The sequence below is a fragment of the Athene cunicularia genome, assembly GCF_003259725.1.
Source record: "Athene cunicularia isolate RWA chromosome 4 unlocalized genomic scaffold, athCun1 chr4_part1, whole genome shotgun sequence".
Classification (NCBI taxonomy): Eukaryota; Metazoa; Chordata; class Aves; order Strigiformes; family Strigidae; genus Athene; species Athene cunicularia.
The window spans coordinates 25,403,734-25,420,063 of record NW_020799098.1 but is presented as its reverse complement, the minus strand read 5'-3'; the positions used below and the strand labels follow the sequence as shown (position 1 = coordinate 25,420,063).

At 41.5% G+C, this 16,330-nt stretch overlaps 1 protein-coding gene across 1 annotated transcript in view; it reads right to left on the bottom strand.

Moving 5' to 3' along the window:
• Window positions 1-11,956: 11,956 nt before the first annotated feature.
• UCHL1 (ubiquitin C-terminal hydrolase L1) overlaps window positions 11,957-16,330 on the bottom strand; it is a 23,959-nt gene continuing 19,585 nt past the window's right edge. Inside the window, exons 4-9 of the mRNA XM_026846960.1 lie at window positions 15,056-15,209; window positions 13,644-13,729; window positions 13,523-13,570; window positions 13,083-13,152; window positions 12,653-12,711; window positions 11,957-12,378 (exon numbers count right to left, since the gene is read on the bottom strand). Of these exons, the coding sequence (XP_026702761.1) occupies window positions 12,292-12,378; window positions 12,653-12,711; window positions 13,083-13,152; window positions 13,523-13,570; window positions 13,644-13,729; window positions 15,056-15,209 (504 nt within the window). The 3' untranslated portion in view covers window positions 11,957-12,291. The remainder of the gene's footprint in view (window positions 12,379-12,652; window positions 12,712-13,082; window positions 13,153-13,522; window positions 13,571-13,643; window positions 13,730-15,055; window positions 15,210-16,330) is intronic.

Below are 16,330 nucleotides of genomic sequence, written 5' to 3'. Positions count from 1 at the left end.
GAGACAGAATTGAGCAAAGTCTTAAAATTCTCAGTGTGCGTGTCCAGTTATCACCAGTGGCAAAAAATCTGACTGGGAGGTCAGGGGGTCTACCTTCAGCTCTTTATTGTACCCACATCTGGTGTTTCAGTATTCTAGGTGCTGGTGACCACTGGCAGACTGTTACAGGGTACAGTGAGTTGTACAGCTTTCTGAATTACTGTTTGCATAAAGAAACTGGATATACATTAAGCCAAGAAGAGATGTTGAGATGTTGACTTCATGATGAGGAGCTAGAAACTGGTATGGAAGAGTCAGGTTTAAGTCCCTATTCCAGTAACTGTTTCGTTGCTTAAGAAGTGGAGGACACTGCAGGAAGAAAGAGGGAACCATTCACTGTGAAGTGCCAAATAGCTTAGTAGTTAAACTTAGTTAAACATAAAGGGCTTTGGCATATATTTTGGCAGAAGAGCAGGAGAAAAAGCCTAGCCAGAGAAGGGATGTAAGCCAGGGCCGTCTGTCATGTCTCTTCTTTTTCTCTCATTCAAAAGGGCACCTGACATTAGGAGAGTATTCACAGTAAGGGTATAAGCAGGGATAAATACCTCCCTCTTGCCATCACAACATGTTTAACTCCTTTCAGAGTAAACCTGTGCCTAAACTCAGTATTTCCCACCAGCTAGTTTAAGCAATGCCTCAGTCAGCTTGTTGGTTTCTGTGGTCCCCATCCATAACCCCTCATTCCTCCCCTTGGTTTTGTAGGGGCTCATGCTGCCTAACTGAAAGCTGAGGTTTCCCTCAGTCACAGAGTCTGGGAGTGAGGCTGTGCCTCATGTAATTTGCTCAAGAAAGCTGGTGGCAGAGCAGGACTTTTAATGTAATGCTCCGGTGACCTAGTCTGGCCACCCAGTGCTCCTGCTTTTTTCTCCCAGTTGGCCACAGCATTGTGGCTTATCACTAAGCATCCTCACTGCTTTGGGCAATAATGCCTTTGGTTTGGAAACTCTCTCTCTGCTTCTTCTAAGTCTGTAGATTTTGGTTAGGTGAGTAGAAGAAGACCCAGGATCTAATGTGGTGCCATGTACCATCACTGGGCATTTTGCCACCAACTTCAGCTGGCTTAGGAGTTGGTTTTATGACCCTGAAGAAACTGGATGCACTGTTCTTAAGCTAAATGAAAGGAATTATTAACTCCAGTTGCTTTTACACTGTCTTCTTGCCCGAACTTGTTTCATTCAGATCCTGATTCTGGAGGACATAAGATCGAAAAAAACAGCTTCATTGTTGCAGCTGAATTTCTTGTGCCTACCTACAGCAATGTGCTTCCATTTTCAAGACTTCCATTTTCAAAACGTCCCAGCAAAACAACTCTGAGAATATGAAAACAAAAGAAATAAGACAAAAATTCACAGATATTTTTTAAAGAAACCATTTAAAGTCTTTGACTACTGAAAACTACTTTTAACATTTATTTGGTATTCACAGAAAATGCTGTGTTATCATTTCAAAAGCCTTAGACACAGATTTGGAGGAAATTTCGAATATTTCGAATGAGCAGGGAGAATTAAAATTTGTCTTCCAGCAGGACTAATGCTTATCATCTTATATCCAGAGAGGTAACAAAATCATTGTTAAATCACAGAAGTCTGACTGCCTGAGATAAGAGTCTAGATGCTACCATTCCAGAAATACAGACCCATAGTTCTTTCAACACTGGCACCATCCTTTGCCTGTCATCTAAGTGAATATGTCTTTTTTCTAAATGCCCACCAGCCTGTAGAAAGTAGCACAGAGTAAGATGATACTCCACAAGAATAAGGGCATGACAATGAGGGTCATTAACTCTCATTGACATGAGAGCTCCATGGATTCTCTTGGGCAGAGGTATTCTTTGCACAATTGAGAGAAGCTGTCACCCTTTGAGACATGGTGGAAATAGAGAGGATATCTTAGGACAAAGACCATTCTGGAAAACAATCCTCACATCATTGCATGCCTGTTAAACTCCAGCATAGCTCATGCTGTGTGACTGCTGTAAAGGAATGTAGACCTGGGTTGCTTCTGTCCGTCTGTTGTCTCTCATCCCGAAGGCTTCCCAGACAAGCACACTTAGAGGTGTACTAAAACAAGCACATCTGGGCCGCAGGACATCAGTGAAACTCATTACCAATTCAAGTACAAAATCTGTGTGTTAGAATACAGTACATTTCTATACAAAAAGTCTATTCCAGACTGTGAACATTTTTCAGATCAGCTATTAGTTTTAAATGAACCGTGAAATGAGAGGCCTATCCTTCTGTACTGTGGGCAGCAGATGTATATCTGAATACCATAAGCATTCACTGGCTGTAGTTTGGGAAGCCTTTTCCAGTAGTCCATTTCAATAATTTCTGGTATTCTTTCCTTTTTCAATGCAAAAAGGTCAACTATAATTCCCTACAAGAAATGCCATGAGTTTCAGAACACTTTCCTACATTATGGGTGTTTTCTTTCTTTTCACAGCAAAGTATATGCATGTTAATATTTGCAGGGGTTTCCTCTAGCTAGTTGTCTTATATACGCTGGACAGATTTTTAAAGGTACCACTGTGTACCCTTTTGTTTTGTTATAGATTTCACTGTTCATTATTTATTTGCAAATAAAATATGCACAAACATTTATTTTTCCCCAGATAAGAATGAATATAAATAAATAAACAAGCAAGTGTTGAAAGCCCTTTCTAGTTTCTGCATCTGTATTTCCCTCCTGAAACAGAAGTAATTCTGAAAGCTTCACTGAAAGATTGCTTTGAAAATGAGTATTTTTGCAGACTGCTGACTGTGGTACTACTTTCACTAGAGAGATGCAGTCACACAATGGTTTGCTTCTGTATTATCTAGGTCATGGGCCAGAATTCTCATGGATGCTAACATTTTCAATTAAGCTGAATTTGTTGGTGCACAGTGGAACTATTTTCCTTTTTTAAAGCTGGTCCTAAATGGTCACTAAACTAAAGCTGTGTGTCATGCCTGGTTTAACTGTTTTTGGTTTGTGTAGAGTCAAGGGGTGAAGTCCTCACCCCGAGGGGCTGGCCATTCACTTTGCTTGGTCAAGCATTAACCCTGTGTTGCAGTTCCCTAATTTATGCTCCCCATCCCATACATTCACTGCTGTTGATTTTATTAAGTGACTTTGGCAGTGTTGTAGAAGAATACCTGGAGGAGTTGCCTGGAATCATCCATAAAGAAGAGTAGCTCAAAAACTATAGTCAAGGCCAGTCTCTCTGCACCAAGTTTAGAGTCCAATTTAAGTCCTAGAAATGTAAAACCTAGAATTTAAAACCCAAACTATTCCAGTAGACAGTATATGATAAAATTTCCCTAAATTCATTGCAGTGACCAATCTTTTTGTTCCTAATCCTCTCCTTCTTACACATGAATATGCTTGCGAGCAGTAGCTTTATCTCAAGCATTTTAAAGAAGTACCATGCAGGATGTATTGATTGCATTTAGGTTTTTTTGATTTCTTATTTAGCCCTAAAGTTTTTCAAATAATTCTATATATCATGATGATCCATGTTGTATGTTGTATATTTTAAACCATGTGGATAAGGTTACATACATAATGAATCTGCACCCAGTGATTTGTTTAGGATAGTGCAAGAAAACCTAAAGATAGGCTGTGTAACTTGTTCTGGCCCTCACTGCCACTAGATCTGCTCTCTTCTCTGGAAAGAGCCATTCCTTCACCTGTTGGTCCATATTGTATGTATGAAGTTATTACATGGATATAATAAGAAATATACCTTGGCCTGACTATTGGAGTACTGGAAGGAAAACTATTGAGATCTTTCCATAAACATGAATCATAACGTGGGACTGGATAAACCATATCCAACTTGTTATTGGTTTATTTCCTAAGAAGCTTTATAGAGCTTATGTCTTAAGAAGCTTTCCAGCAGCATTCTTACGGAAAAAAAAAAAAAACAAAAAAACAAAAAAACAAAAAAACACAGAGGGAAGTTGCTCTGTTGGTGGTCACTGCCTGGTGAAAAGTCCAAAAATCTCCTGTCTGAGAATGAAGGCAGAGACAGCCCACAGTTTCTAATACACACAAACGTTATCTATTATGTTGCAGTGCGAAAATATGCTAAAAATGTATACTTTATACAAACTCATGTTATTGCTGTGGTAAAAAGTATTTGGGAAAGCAGTTGAACTTGTGAACGCTTACATTTCAGACTGTAGTTACATTGTTGAGATTCACATTTTCTGCCTGGTTATAATTTATAAACATTGGATTTAGTCAGGGAAAGTCTTCATACAGCTTTAACTGTAATTTCCTGCGGTAAATAGAGTCTGATGAGTGCGGATATGAAATCTTGGAAAAGTTTAATCATTCTAAGGAAAGCTGTCCCGCTTGATGTAGTAGAATCAGTATAATTTTGTAAGAAGGATTGGCAGTTTGCTAATTCCCTGTCCAATACAGAGTGAAAAATAGCAAGTAAGTGGCTTCCGCTTGAAAGCAAATGGATTTTTGCCTTCCTGATATGATGGGAACAGGCTCTGAATCTAAGCAGATGTGGAAGTATCATCAAGTGCCTAAGAAATCACTTCAGCCTATACTTCAACCATGTGCTCAAGCCTACCTGAGGGCTTGATTTCAGTTGAAATCATGGACTACAGTGTCTGAGGTGCCTTGCAAAATCAGAGCCCAAGCAGTACATAGTAATTAAAAACAAGTTCTCCTGCTGCAGCCTGGGAACTGAATTTAACTACAGTATTTGAGCACATAACTTTTCCCTGTTCCACTGCATCTAATGGAGTCTACTGCCAAAACGATAAAATGACATTTTCTGACATTCACATATCAAATGAATGTCAGTAACAAAAATAACGTTGCTGTGGAGCTAATGTTTCAATTTTTTGAGAAGCATTTCTGTCCTTTTCATTGCAGGGGCTCAAGTGCGCTTGTGGATTCTCCTTTCAAACATGCCAGCTAAGCCTATAGGATAAAAAAACCCCAAAAAACAAAAACCAAAACCAAACACCTGCATATTGCTTGCTGCTGGTGGGAGAAATATCTCAAGTTTTGAAAATCAGAGATTTAAAGCTAATTTCTTACTATGTTTTTTCAGTTTGTCACTGAGTGTGTGGTTCGCGGGTCACAATATAGCGAGCATATTCCCTGCAGGAAACACAGGCAGCAGTCTCAGGCTTTCCTGTGAGTCTTTCCTACTGCAAGCCCCGGGAGTGGCGGCCGTGAGCCGTACACATCCAAACTGCAGCTAAACAAAGGATTAAAGTCCATCATCTGACTGACATGTATCCCTGCAGCAGCTATGGTATACAGGGCAGTAGAAATGAAGCAACTTTTGTAAAACATATTGTGCATGATCCCTGGCTGCTTCACCAGCAGTTTCTCATTGCCCTGAAACACTGCACTTTCCCAAAGAGCAACAACTTTCCTAAACCCTCACAGCCTGGTCCACAGCCATGAGCATGCATAAGACTTATTCAAACCAGGCAACTTTGCCATATTTTATAAAAGGTTTACGTGATGTTTTACAGGAAAGTTTGTCATCACTGCTGCTTGTGTCAATCGTTTCTCAAAATGCAGCAGGGGTTACTTTATGACTTGTTGTCAGAGGGTCATGAAAACTGCAAACCAAATCTGAAACTGTCTCATATTTAAAGGAGACTGTGTCCACCTCCTTATAATAGCATTGGGCTGCATCAGAAATCTCTAATAGCTGCCTTCTGAAGTAGGGAAAAAATAACCACCCAGTATCTAACCTTTTCTCTTGCTTTGTTCAGTAAGAATTGATCTTGACAACTACATCGTTTATTGACAGAACTTGACCTTCAAGTCCATTGTTCAGTGAAAGGAGAAAGAATGGTTGGTAAAGTCAGAGAAAGTATCAAGGTAGCCAAGTAATGATATTATTTTCTGAACAATCTTGTTCCTTCATAAATACTTCTTTAAACCATTCCATAAAGCCACCAAGAACATGGACGCAACTTTGCCACCTGACTCTTCTGTGTGTCAGAAAACCTGAATACTGGAGTCACTCTTTTTTCTGTAATCATCTGCAATTTAGATTTATGCATACTCCTCAGATTCCCAGTGTTGCTAAACATTTTTGTGGGATGGGAAAGGGTAAATGAGGGAGAAAGTAGTATTTCTTGAATGGTGATGCAATATAAGCCTACTGGAAAAATATCTTCAGGCATTAGAAGGAGACTCAGGGGACTATACAGACCCTCTTTTGCAGACAGACATGAGTTCACCTGACTATTCTCCAAGTCAATCAAGTTGAGGTTAGCCTAACACAGAGCGTTAACTAATAAGCCATGCTAAGAGGCACATTATTAACTCAGTGTATTAACTCAGGCCCAAAGCCAAAGTGGAGTAAATATAAAACTCTGCCTGCAAAAAAAAAACCAAACCAACCCACATGTAGTTATAAAGTTAGTTTTAATTCCAACTCTGCCATCAATTTCAAGCATCACCTTAGGCAAATCACTGAATCTATGTCTCAGTTCCTAACTTGCAAAGCGGGGATAATAAAACTGCATTTCTCCCACTCTCCATATGTTAAGAGTGGAAGCTGTTCTGGTAAGATGTTAGCATGCACACGTATAAAGATTTGAAAAGAAAATGCAATTCAGTCTGGCTACAGTGCTCTAAGTAATAATACCACTCAGTATGGTATGGAGCATTTTTAAGCAATGGAATTGACTGTCTTGGTTTTTATGGTACTCTGCTTGAAATGCTAAATCCACTGAAATATATTTGCCCGGTCTTGTTCCTCCAACATCATGCAGATCTCCTCACTTTTTATATTTTGCTTCAGGCCTCACAATATCAGCTAACCACATCTGAAACTCCTCTAAGCAAAAAGTACATAAGAAATTTTCAAATCAGTTCTGCGTAGCTTGTTGCTTGTGCATTGGGCTTCATCTAAAACTAGATTTCTGATGCATGGTAGTTCTTCAGGGGGTTGCAAAACTTGATTAAACTGTCTTATGTTGTTCACAGTATTGCTGGAAAGACAACAATTGAAAAATGTGAAGGAATTCTCTCCTTTTCCCATTTTCTCTATCATTCTCCGTTCTTTCTCCTGCAGCTCCTTCCCAGCAGGGTTCCCTGTCACCCTTAGGGATGTCACACACATCCTCAGGAAGGACTCCCCGTACTCCTGTTTCTGATTAATTGAACATGAAAGAGCTCCCTCAGATCCTCCTCTGGCCTCTGCTTTCCCCAACTCTGTATGAAGAGACAACCCTCCCATCAGTGACAAAAACTGTGCCTCCTCCTAAATGAATCAGCTGCTATTCCTGCAGCCGTTCTTGTCCTTCCACCCCAGCCAGAGCAGAAAAGCAGCAGTCAACAGCATCAGCTTCCAGCTCTTCCTGAGTGTAACAGCTCCCCCGCGCATGGCACTGAGAGGAGACACATGATCAGCTCCTCTCCTCACACAGGAGCCCAGCACTCAGTTCCCGAGGCTGGAGCAACACTGATCGCTGTTTCGATTTTTCACACTATAATAGGTAACCTGGGGCAGTTTAACAAAAGCTGACTATTAAATCCCTGCAAGCTTCCAAGGACGGTGATGCCCTCGCTTCTCTGATGACTTGTTACAGTACTGTACTACCTTCCCAGTGAAGCTCTTCCAGTTTCCGAATATCCTGAACTGAACCTTCCAAGCTGCAATTTGTGGTTACTGCTCTTTGATATACCGTCTCCTACTACCAAGAAAAAAATCGGTCTTGTCATCTGCGCAACTGCTCTTGAGGTAGTTATAGGCTACAATTAGATCCTCCCTTAATCTCCTCCATGCCAGACTATACACACCCAGTTCCAGCAACCTCTCCTTGTAGGCCACATGCACCGTGCCTCTGGCTGCCTCAGCAGCCTTCTGCTAGACCCTCTCCAGATTCCTCCACGTCTTTCTTGGACTCAGGGAGGACACCAGAACTGAACACGCTATTCCAGGTGCAGCCTCACCAGTGCCAAGTAGAGATGGATAATAACTTCCCTCCATCTGCTGGCCTTGCTCCTTCCACTGTAACTCCCTACATAAGTATGCAATTTGCCTTACAAGCAGAGCACACAACATGTGGGCTTATATTCAATTTGGCACCTGCTATAACCCCCCAGGGCCTGTCAAGCAGGGCTGCAACTTGGCCCATCACCTCCCAGCCTGTGCAGAGACATGCAGTGGCTCCAGCCAGGTGCCAAGCTCTGCACTTCGCTGCGTTGAACTCTGTGAGGTTTCTTCTAGCCCCATCCTCTCATCTATGGAGGTCCCTTGGCTTTGAAGCATTTGAAATGTCAACCACTCCCTGTAACTTACTATCACTCTGTGCAAGAATTTTAAAATGTCAGAACACAAGTGATATTTTAATTCCTTTGGTCACAAAGGAATTTTAATGCTGATACTCAGCTTCTGGCTGCATTTTTCCCAGTTCTTCTTTGCTCCCATTTGGTCCACAATCTTACTGAGCTGCAGTCCTGTCATCAGTCTCTTCTTGGCTGTCAGCAGTACCAGGAGACGGATCCTGTGACTATGAAGTTTACTGGAGGTCTCTTGTTTTCTCCCTATGCCCAGTACACAGGCTAGTGGGACTGGCCCCTAGAGCTTCCTAGTGCCTTTGCATTGAAAGCAGAAGATACTAGCATGTCTAGATCCTTTTTTCAGGTAATTATTTCTGCATCTTAAATATTTATAGATTGATAAACTAGTGTGTGCATCAGAAGCTAGATGCTGCTGGAGTCATTCCCACTCTGTCTTTCCCTACTCCTGAATTTACTATTTAGCATGGAGATAGTAGTGCATATATTGTACAGCAGTAGATACTGGACAAAGAGGTGGTGTGGTGCTGTATCAGCTGCAAACAAGCTACGAACCTAAGCCAAAGGCTATTGAAATGTGTAAGAGGCTTTGGATGTTACATCATGTCTAAATTAACTTTTGACTAAATTAAGGATTGGATATTTGGCTCTGAAATCAGAAGCGTGCTTAAGCATGTGAGCGGTCCCACTGAAAGCAGTAAGACTACCTGTGGACTTAACATTACATATGCTCCTGAATAAAATTGCGCCCGGATCTGTTTTACCATTGGCAAATCCTGAATCAGACTTGTTGCTGAAAGCTTCCCAATGCTGCCACCTACAGAACAGGTTAACTACAGCTTTCAACATAGCAGAGAAGAAAAATGTTAAGAAACAATAGATTGTGCACAGTCAACCCTGGATACAGTTCTAAATTAGCAACATGCAGGTCTAAAATGATTAAGTCTGAAATCCTACCTGAGCTACTTAAATATTTCTCAAATATTTCCAAGGATAGTTCTATATATTAACTGTTAAAAGTCCACCTCTGGAAGGCTGCACAAAAATGGCACGAACCTGAAAATTAAGGAGTAAATTCACAAAAAACACACGGGGTTTTAGACAAGAAAGGGAGGGGGTCAAAAGAACTAATTTAATTACAGAAGATGCACAGGAAACCAAGGATAGCTAACAGTTCCATATGGATCTACAGATTTAAGATAAAAATACAATGAAAAGAAAACAAGGAGAGACAAGAAACAAAACAAGCCTCACTTCAGATAGGATGTGACCAACAGAAAATATTATCAGAGAGCATCTTCTCATGAAAACAATGTGTTTTGATACATAGCACTCTAAAAAAGCCTACAGACATTTACACCTCTTGGTCCAAAATGCTTCTGCTAAAGTGTGAAACAATGGGCAAAGATTAAAATTCAAAACCTTGCAAGTAGGTAAAAACTACCTGGAAAATATGCATAAAACTTCTTCGTTTTCTGTTGATGGTTTATGCTATATGGTTTTGACTCGGCACATACACACTTCCATACATTGTGACTTTTATTCTGAATGCATAACACATCTAGAACAGCTGCACCGTTATTGTTGCAAAAGTTTCCATCTATTTGGCTTACCAATCCTCACGCACTGTTTGAGACCTCATTCACCTGAATCAATTCTATCCCAACTGAGATCCTTACCATCCCAGCAGTTTATCTTCCTCTTCCTACCCAGGCTGTTTTAAAGTAAAGCCCAGATGTTTGCTAGGCCCCTGTGGTAATTTTAGCCAGGTAAAACAGCCATGCTAGTAATGTTATATATGAATGGATAGATAACATTAATTCCTCGTTGTTCTTTTTATTTCTATCTTTTGAAGCTGTACCTAGAACCAGAATGTGAGAAAATAAGAGAAGTCTGTCACAACCTTTCCCCTGTTTTTCCAAAATTATTCAAATGTTGCCTTTTGGTAGCTCTTATCTCAGAAGGTTGAGCAAAAGAATGAAAAAAAATTTTATGAAACACTAAAATAACTTCAGTAGCACTAGTTTTACACTGGTAGATTAGAAAAGAAAAAACATTTGACTGCTGCAATAAAAAAATATATAAACTACTAAAAAAGATACAGTGGTAACTCAAAAGCACTTTCAGGTTGCTTGAGAAATGACTGCCTGTGTAACACAGGCAGTCACAGCAAGTCCACTCAGCAATAGCCTTAAAGGCCTGAAAAAGGTCCCCTGGGGAATTAAAGCCTGCTCCCCAGGTCTGGCATACAGCTGACTGGGCCCTGCTCTCTCGCGCCCCCTCCTCCCACCGGGTCTGATTTTCACTGCTCCCTCCATCCCCCTGTGCTCACACCCCATGCATCTCCTCTCTCGCAGGCTTCGTTGCTAAGCAGCCTGAGCCGCAGGCATGGCTCCGAGCCTGCGCTGGAGCAGGAGGCTGCAGCACAGATGCCCCAGGAGGCCTCTCTTCAGCCTGCAACAGCTTCCACTAACAGGCAGAGTAACAGGCTGTTACTGTAGATACCAGCAAATGATACATAATTCTCACCAGTAGCTTTCACTTCCCTGCTAACAAACTGGAAGAGACTTTACTTCAATTCTGAATGTCTCAGCTTTAGCTAATCCTCAGAATTTGGATTAAAATGTGTTACAAGCCCCCGCTAGCTTCAGCTATCAGGTGATTATATCAGTGACAAGGCCAAATACCAAACAACCTTCAGACCATGCATGGCTTTAATCACTGCTTGTATTTTGAATTAGCCTTCAAAAAAACATGGAAGCCAGGAACAGTTTGCCACATACACAGAGCACCAGCAACCATCTAACAACATTAAGTTAGCCAGCACCATACAACATGGCTTGAAGGTACAGAATGGGACATACCACCTTAGAAGAAAGGGCCAAGTTGAAGGATATTTTTAGCCCTTCTTAGAGCTACCTGAGGTATCAGCAAGGAGCTGCAGGCAAAAAGCAGCTAGACTCAGGTAAGAATGGTTTCCACAGGTCCCAGTGGAGACCAAGGAATATGTAATAAAGATCTTTCTCCCCCTTGAACCCAAAATTTCATCCTACTATTAAAAATTGATACAATTGGGGTTTCTCCTTTCTTAGGTCCTTTTGGAAGGGACAGGTGGTACAGCCTCTTTCAAGGCCTTCCTAACACAACCACGTTAGTAAGTGCATAAGGGTGAGCTGGGGAGTGTATTCAGCACTAGCCAGCAATTTTTTTAGCTAGAAGTAGGAAAAAAACGCTGTTCTAATACTGTTTCCTGTAAGGAAACAACATCACCAATTTAGTGGGCCTTCTGTTGCTTGTACCATTAATACAAACAGCTTTAAGTTGGTATCTAGGTGTTCATTTATCACACTTTACCCCTCCAAAATAAATGTATTCAGGGTGTCAAATTGCAGCTTAAAGAGTTTCAGACTGCACATTAGGGAAAGCTTCACCAGAACGGTAGTGCAGTACTAGAACATCGTCATGCAGGCAGTGGTGCATCTCATCCTCAGAGGCTTTCAAGACACTAGGAAATCCTGCTAACCCGAGTCTGATATTAGTTTTCTACCCAGAAGAGAGCTCTGGGGGTCCTTCAAAAACAAGGTTTACAAAGGATGCCACACAACTCCTTTTGGAGAAAGTTAGTGATCACATTAGTCCATTTAGTCTTCCAGCAGAACATTTTATTCTCATTAAGGACAAGGAAATATCAACCAACAGCTCAATTAACATGACACATTAAACAAGTCCTGTTAAGCATTTTCTACTTAACATGTGAAAAAGTCTAAAGACATCTGATGTGTCCAAACTGTTCACATTAAAACTTGAGCTCATCCTTTAGCATAAGCTCAGCTGATGTTGCTCCTGTGTATAGCAAAAGGTGGAAACAACTTAAGTTACCAGAACAGCTGTGTTTAACAAGTACTGAAGCACTGGAGTTTAGACTGCATTTACTGGTGTGCTATTAGACTGCTTTCCTTGCATCTCTTTGGAGTCTCAGGCAGACTTGCAGAAAGCCACAGCAGAAAAACGAACTTCTCCTTTTTCACGTTCTGTAAATTGTCTGCAGATCTTAGCAGAATCCTTGGAAGAAAACAAGCTGTTCAGACTACTAGAATACACTCGCTTTAGAGACTAAGTCTTTGTAGTTCCTCTCTGGGTCCCACCAAGTTACAAAGGTCTTCTAGCACCAGCAAATAAATACACTTAACAGGTAGGCAGCCCTGTGGCACAATACTACCTCATTACTATGGTATAAGAAAGCGCCAACTTGTACTACAAATTGGTACAGCCACTATACACTCTCACTCTTTTACAAGCCTTGTTTTTAGGGAAGTAAGCAGCAAGGAAGACTTACCTTCAATAGCAAGTCATCTGCACTCGTGCCATGGTTTACAGGAAATGGCATACGCCCATCTGTGAAAGAAAGCCCCATCACTCAAGTATACTTGGTATTCTGAATTAGCAGAAGTGAGCATAGTATGCCCAAGAAACAAGTACACACACGAAGATACTTGTCAGAACAAACTGTCAATACATCACTTGAGTGAGAATGGGACCAAATATTCCCAGCTCTACAGGAAGTAACATGCTTTACAAGAGGGCCTGTGTCTTCAGTGCAACCACCTTCAGTTAAAATCTTCTAAGTGAAGGTACAAATTATGTACTGGCTTCAAGAGCCTCAGCAAGCAGCTTAACTAGCACCAAGTATCCAGTCTGAGCCCCCAGCACTGTAAGGCAACGTGTAAGACAGGCCCAGTACAACTGCAGAGTTCTCAGGATCTTACCCAATTCATACAGATGTCCATCCACATTCACAAACAGGATGAAGTGGAAGTTCAGACTGTTGTCCTCAACCTTTGGAGAGACCATTACATACATTTGTTAGATTGAAAAAAGCCTAGCACTGCAAAACCTACTTATGACTACTAGACAGATGTCAACAACAAAGCAAAGGACTAAAACTTAAGTTCAGCTAAAGAGGTTTCTGCAAGACCTTTACAAGGTGAAGCACCAGAAATCCTGATGTATAGTCACATTTTCAGATTGGGTCTTAAACCAAATTTGCAATCCATGTTTGAGGAAGAAACCCTGCACAAGCATTCACATGAGTCACTCATTTCTCCTTCCTTGTAAGTTCTAACAGCTATCTGCCAGACAAAAAACTGTATTGCTCTACCACCTTTATTCACCCTTTCTCCCAAGATTTAACACATTTGTATCTTACCCGGCATTGTCCTTCTTGTGCAACTGAATTGTGGACTTCTTGGATAGCCTTAAGAGAAAGCAGATACAGGTTACTACACCTTTAAGTGCTGATAGCTGTCAGCATTTTGTGTAGTTCATACCTTATTATTAGCAAAATGCTTTGCTCTCTCTTCAGGAGACAGATCAGCTGTTTCATCAAGAAACTTCTTCAGGGCAGACCCTTCATCTGCACAAGATGATCAAAGACTTAATTCAGTATAGGTAAAGCATCAGTGACAGTTGAGCTGCAGCCCACAGTAATCAATGCTTGTTGCACTAAGTAGGAGTCATGGCATTCAGCCTAGAACCATCCCTGCTATAAACATATTGTAACTACCACTTAAAGTAAGCTATTTATCCAGAAGTGGTTAATAACAATCTACATCAACAGCCAGAGTTCAAGTGTTTCAGACTACTCTGGATGCGTGCCTTGGAACTCACTTTCGAAAGGGATTTAGCTTTTCTGATTCCCCCCTTGCAGATTCAGCAGGTGTTCAGTCCTGTTTTGGAGAAATTCAAGAAAGGTGTCAGCTGTAAGGACACTTAAGCATCAACTAACAGTATATGGGTGGGTAAAATTAAGTTATCATGCTGCCTTCAAATGAATGCAGCACTTGCTCATGATAGGCTTACTTTGGTTTTCCAGAACATGAATTAGTAGTGCCGATGCACTGGGTTCTAATCTTACATGAAAGCCATGCTGCATCATTGCTCATTTCACTCATCAATAGTGTGTTATTTCAGAGAATCCCTTCAAGAAGAGTAAAACAAATCTACTATCATTTAGCCTTCTTTATGTGTTTTCCTTTGTACAAGAAGAATTCCACACCAAAGGGTTCAAGTTCTCTTGGAAGAATGAAAGCTATAATTTGCGTATCTCTAGTCTCTGAATAGTAAAATATTTCCTGGAATCAATGACAACCCCTTTTTGACAAGAACTCGTAATCCTATCTCGAAGGAGTTTCCAGCCACCAGTTGTCTAAGCCAGTTTTATAACTTTTTTTATAGGAAGAGAAGCATCAAGACTACTCCTTCTACAAGAAAAGTCTATTTACAGATTCTTATCATCCTACACTACTTTCCCTGCAGAAAACATGTTTTAGACTGACTTACAGGCTACCATGAGCGAGTCTGTTTACATTAGATATAAGTGGCACAAAGAATTTTATCTCTTCAGTTGACATTGACACCAAAGGCTACTTCTGAACAGGATACTTCCTAATCACAAAAGCTTTGGCCTGTCCTACCTGTGCCCTTTTCTTCTTGCACTACTCACTAGGATTGCACCGCTGCTGACAGGAATCAAAGTACAATCCCTTCTGCAATTCACACAGTAGGTGAGACCACAAGCCCCTCTCCAAGAGCTGAAAGACCCACTTACCAACTGAAGCAGTACAACATGCCTTAGATTTGGCTTGCATGAAACCCTCAGGTGTCTCCGATGCCCATACCCACTCAATCTTCCTGTCATAAAAAGATGGAAATTCAAGCACTTCAAAACATTCATACTTACCAAGCTTCAGTTTGTCTTTATTATTAGCAACTGCATGTATCAGACCAATTGTCCCACAGGAGTTACTGACTGTCTGCTTCAGGAAATACACCTTGGAACTGATTTCTTGGTCCTTTATTTTCTCAGTCTGTTGTTTCCTGAAGTTCTCATGCTGTAAACATATAACTGTTCTAAGCATTTCACCACAGTGATACCTCTTTATTGTGCAAACTACTGGACAAATGAGCTGTACAGGAGAATCAATACCAGGACTGGACAAAGGTTTACCCAGAAAGTCATCTTTGTGGCACAGGTCCAGTAAAGCATCCTATGTCTATACTGGATGAAGGCCAAGTCTTAATGCACTACCTGCATGACTCAGTCATATTCAAAGGCACTGTTCTTAGCCTCTCCATCTGTTCTGTAAGCTGGCAATAGCTTGGGGTGGGAAATCATATCATATATAGGCTCTTTTATATCCTCTTACAATTGTTTTGGTCCATTTAATGAGACTACTCAGCATGTCTCCGCAATAGCTTGCCTTTGTACCTTTAGGTTACTTCCCTCCATGAACCCCTCCGCATCAGAACAATGTATAGACCCATCACTCCTGAAAAGCTGTAATCCTTCCTTTAAAGAACCTGTTAAATATATTTATTTCAAAGTCTCCCTCCTCATCTACATTCTTAGCATCAATTGGATTAAACGCATTCATCATACAGAAGCAGTTCAGGCCTCTCCAGATGCAATGAATCAGCACAGTAGCAGAATTGGTATTTTGCACACTCAAGACTGCTTATGGTTTTTCCTCAGTCTGATACACAGAACAAAGTGTAAGAGCAGTATTGGAATAAGAGGCCTTATATTGTTGCTCACTTAATTTTAATTCAGGCTCTTTGGAGGCTGGGGCCAAGCACCCAGCATGTACTACCCACCACCCACCTACAGCCCCAGCGCAAGTCAAACCCACTCCCAACCGTCTGATGCTTGCAGAGATGACAAAGGCACACCCCTGACGGGAGCCAGCCTACCCGCTTTCAGCCAGCAGGTACAGCCACTGCTGCTGACAACACCCTGCTTTTTACTCCAGGGACACCTGGGCCAGACGCGGCCTTGCTGCCCTATCCGGGGCGACAGCAGAAACCCCACAGGGCGCCAGCCCTCATGCAGCACAGGGGCAGCCACAGGCTCTGTGCCTGGTCCCAGACCACCCGGCCGCTGCCTCCAGGGCTGCAGCTCAGGGGGCCGGCGAAGGAGAGCGACCCAGGGGGGGACACAACAGCCGCCCCCCGGGGG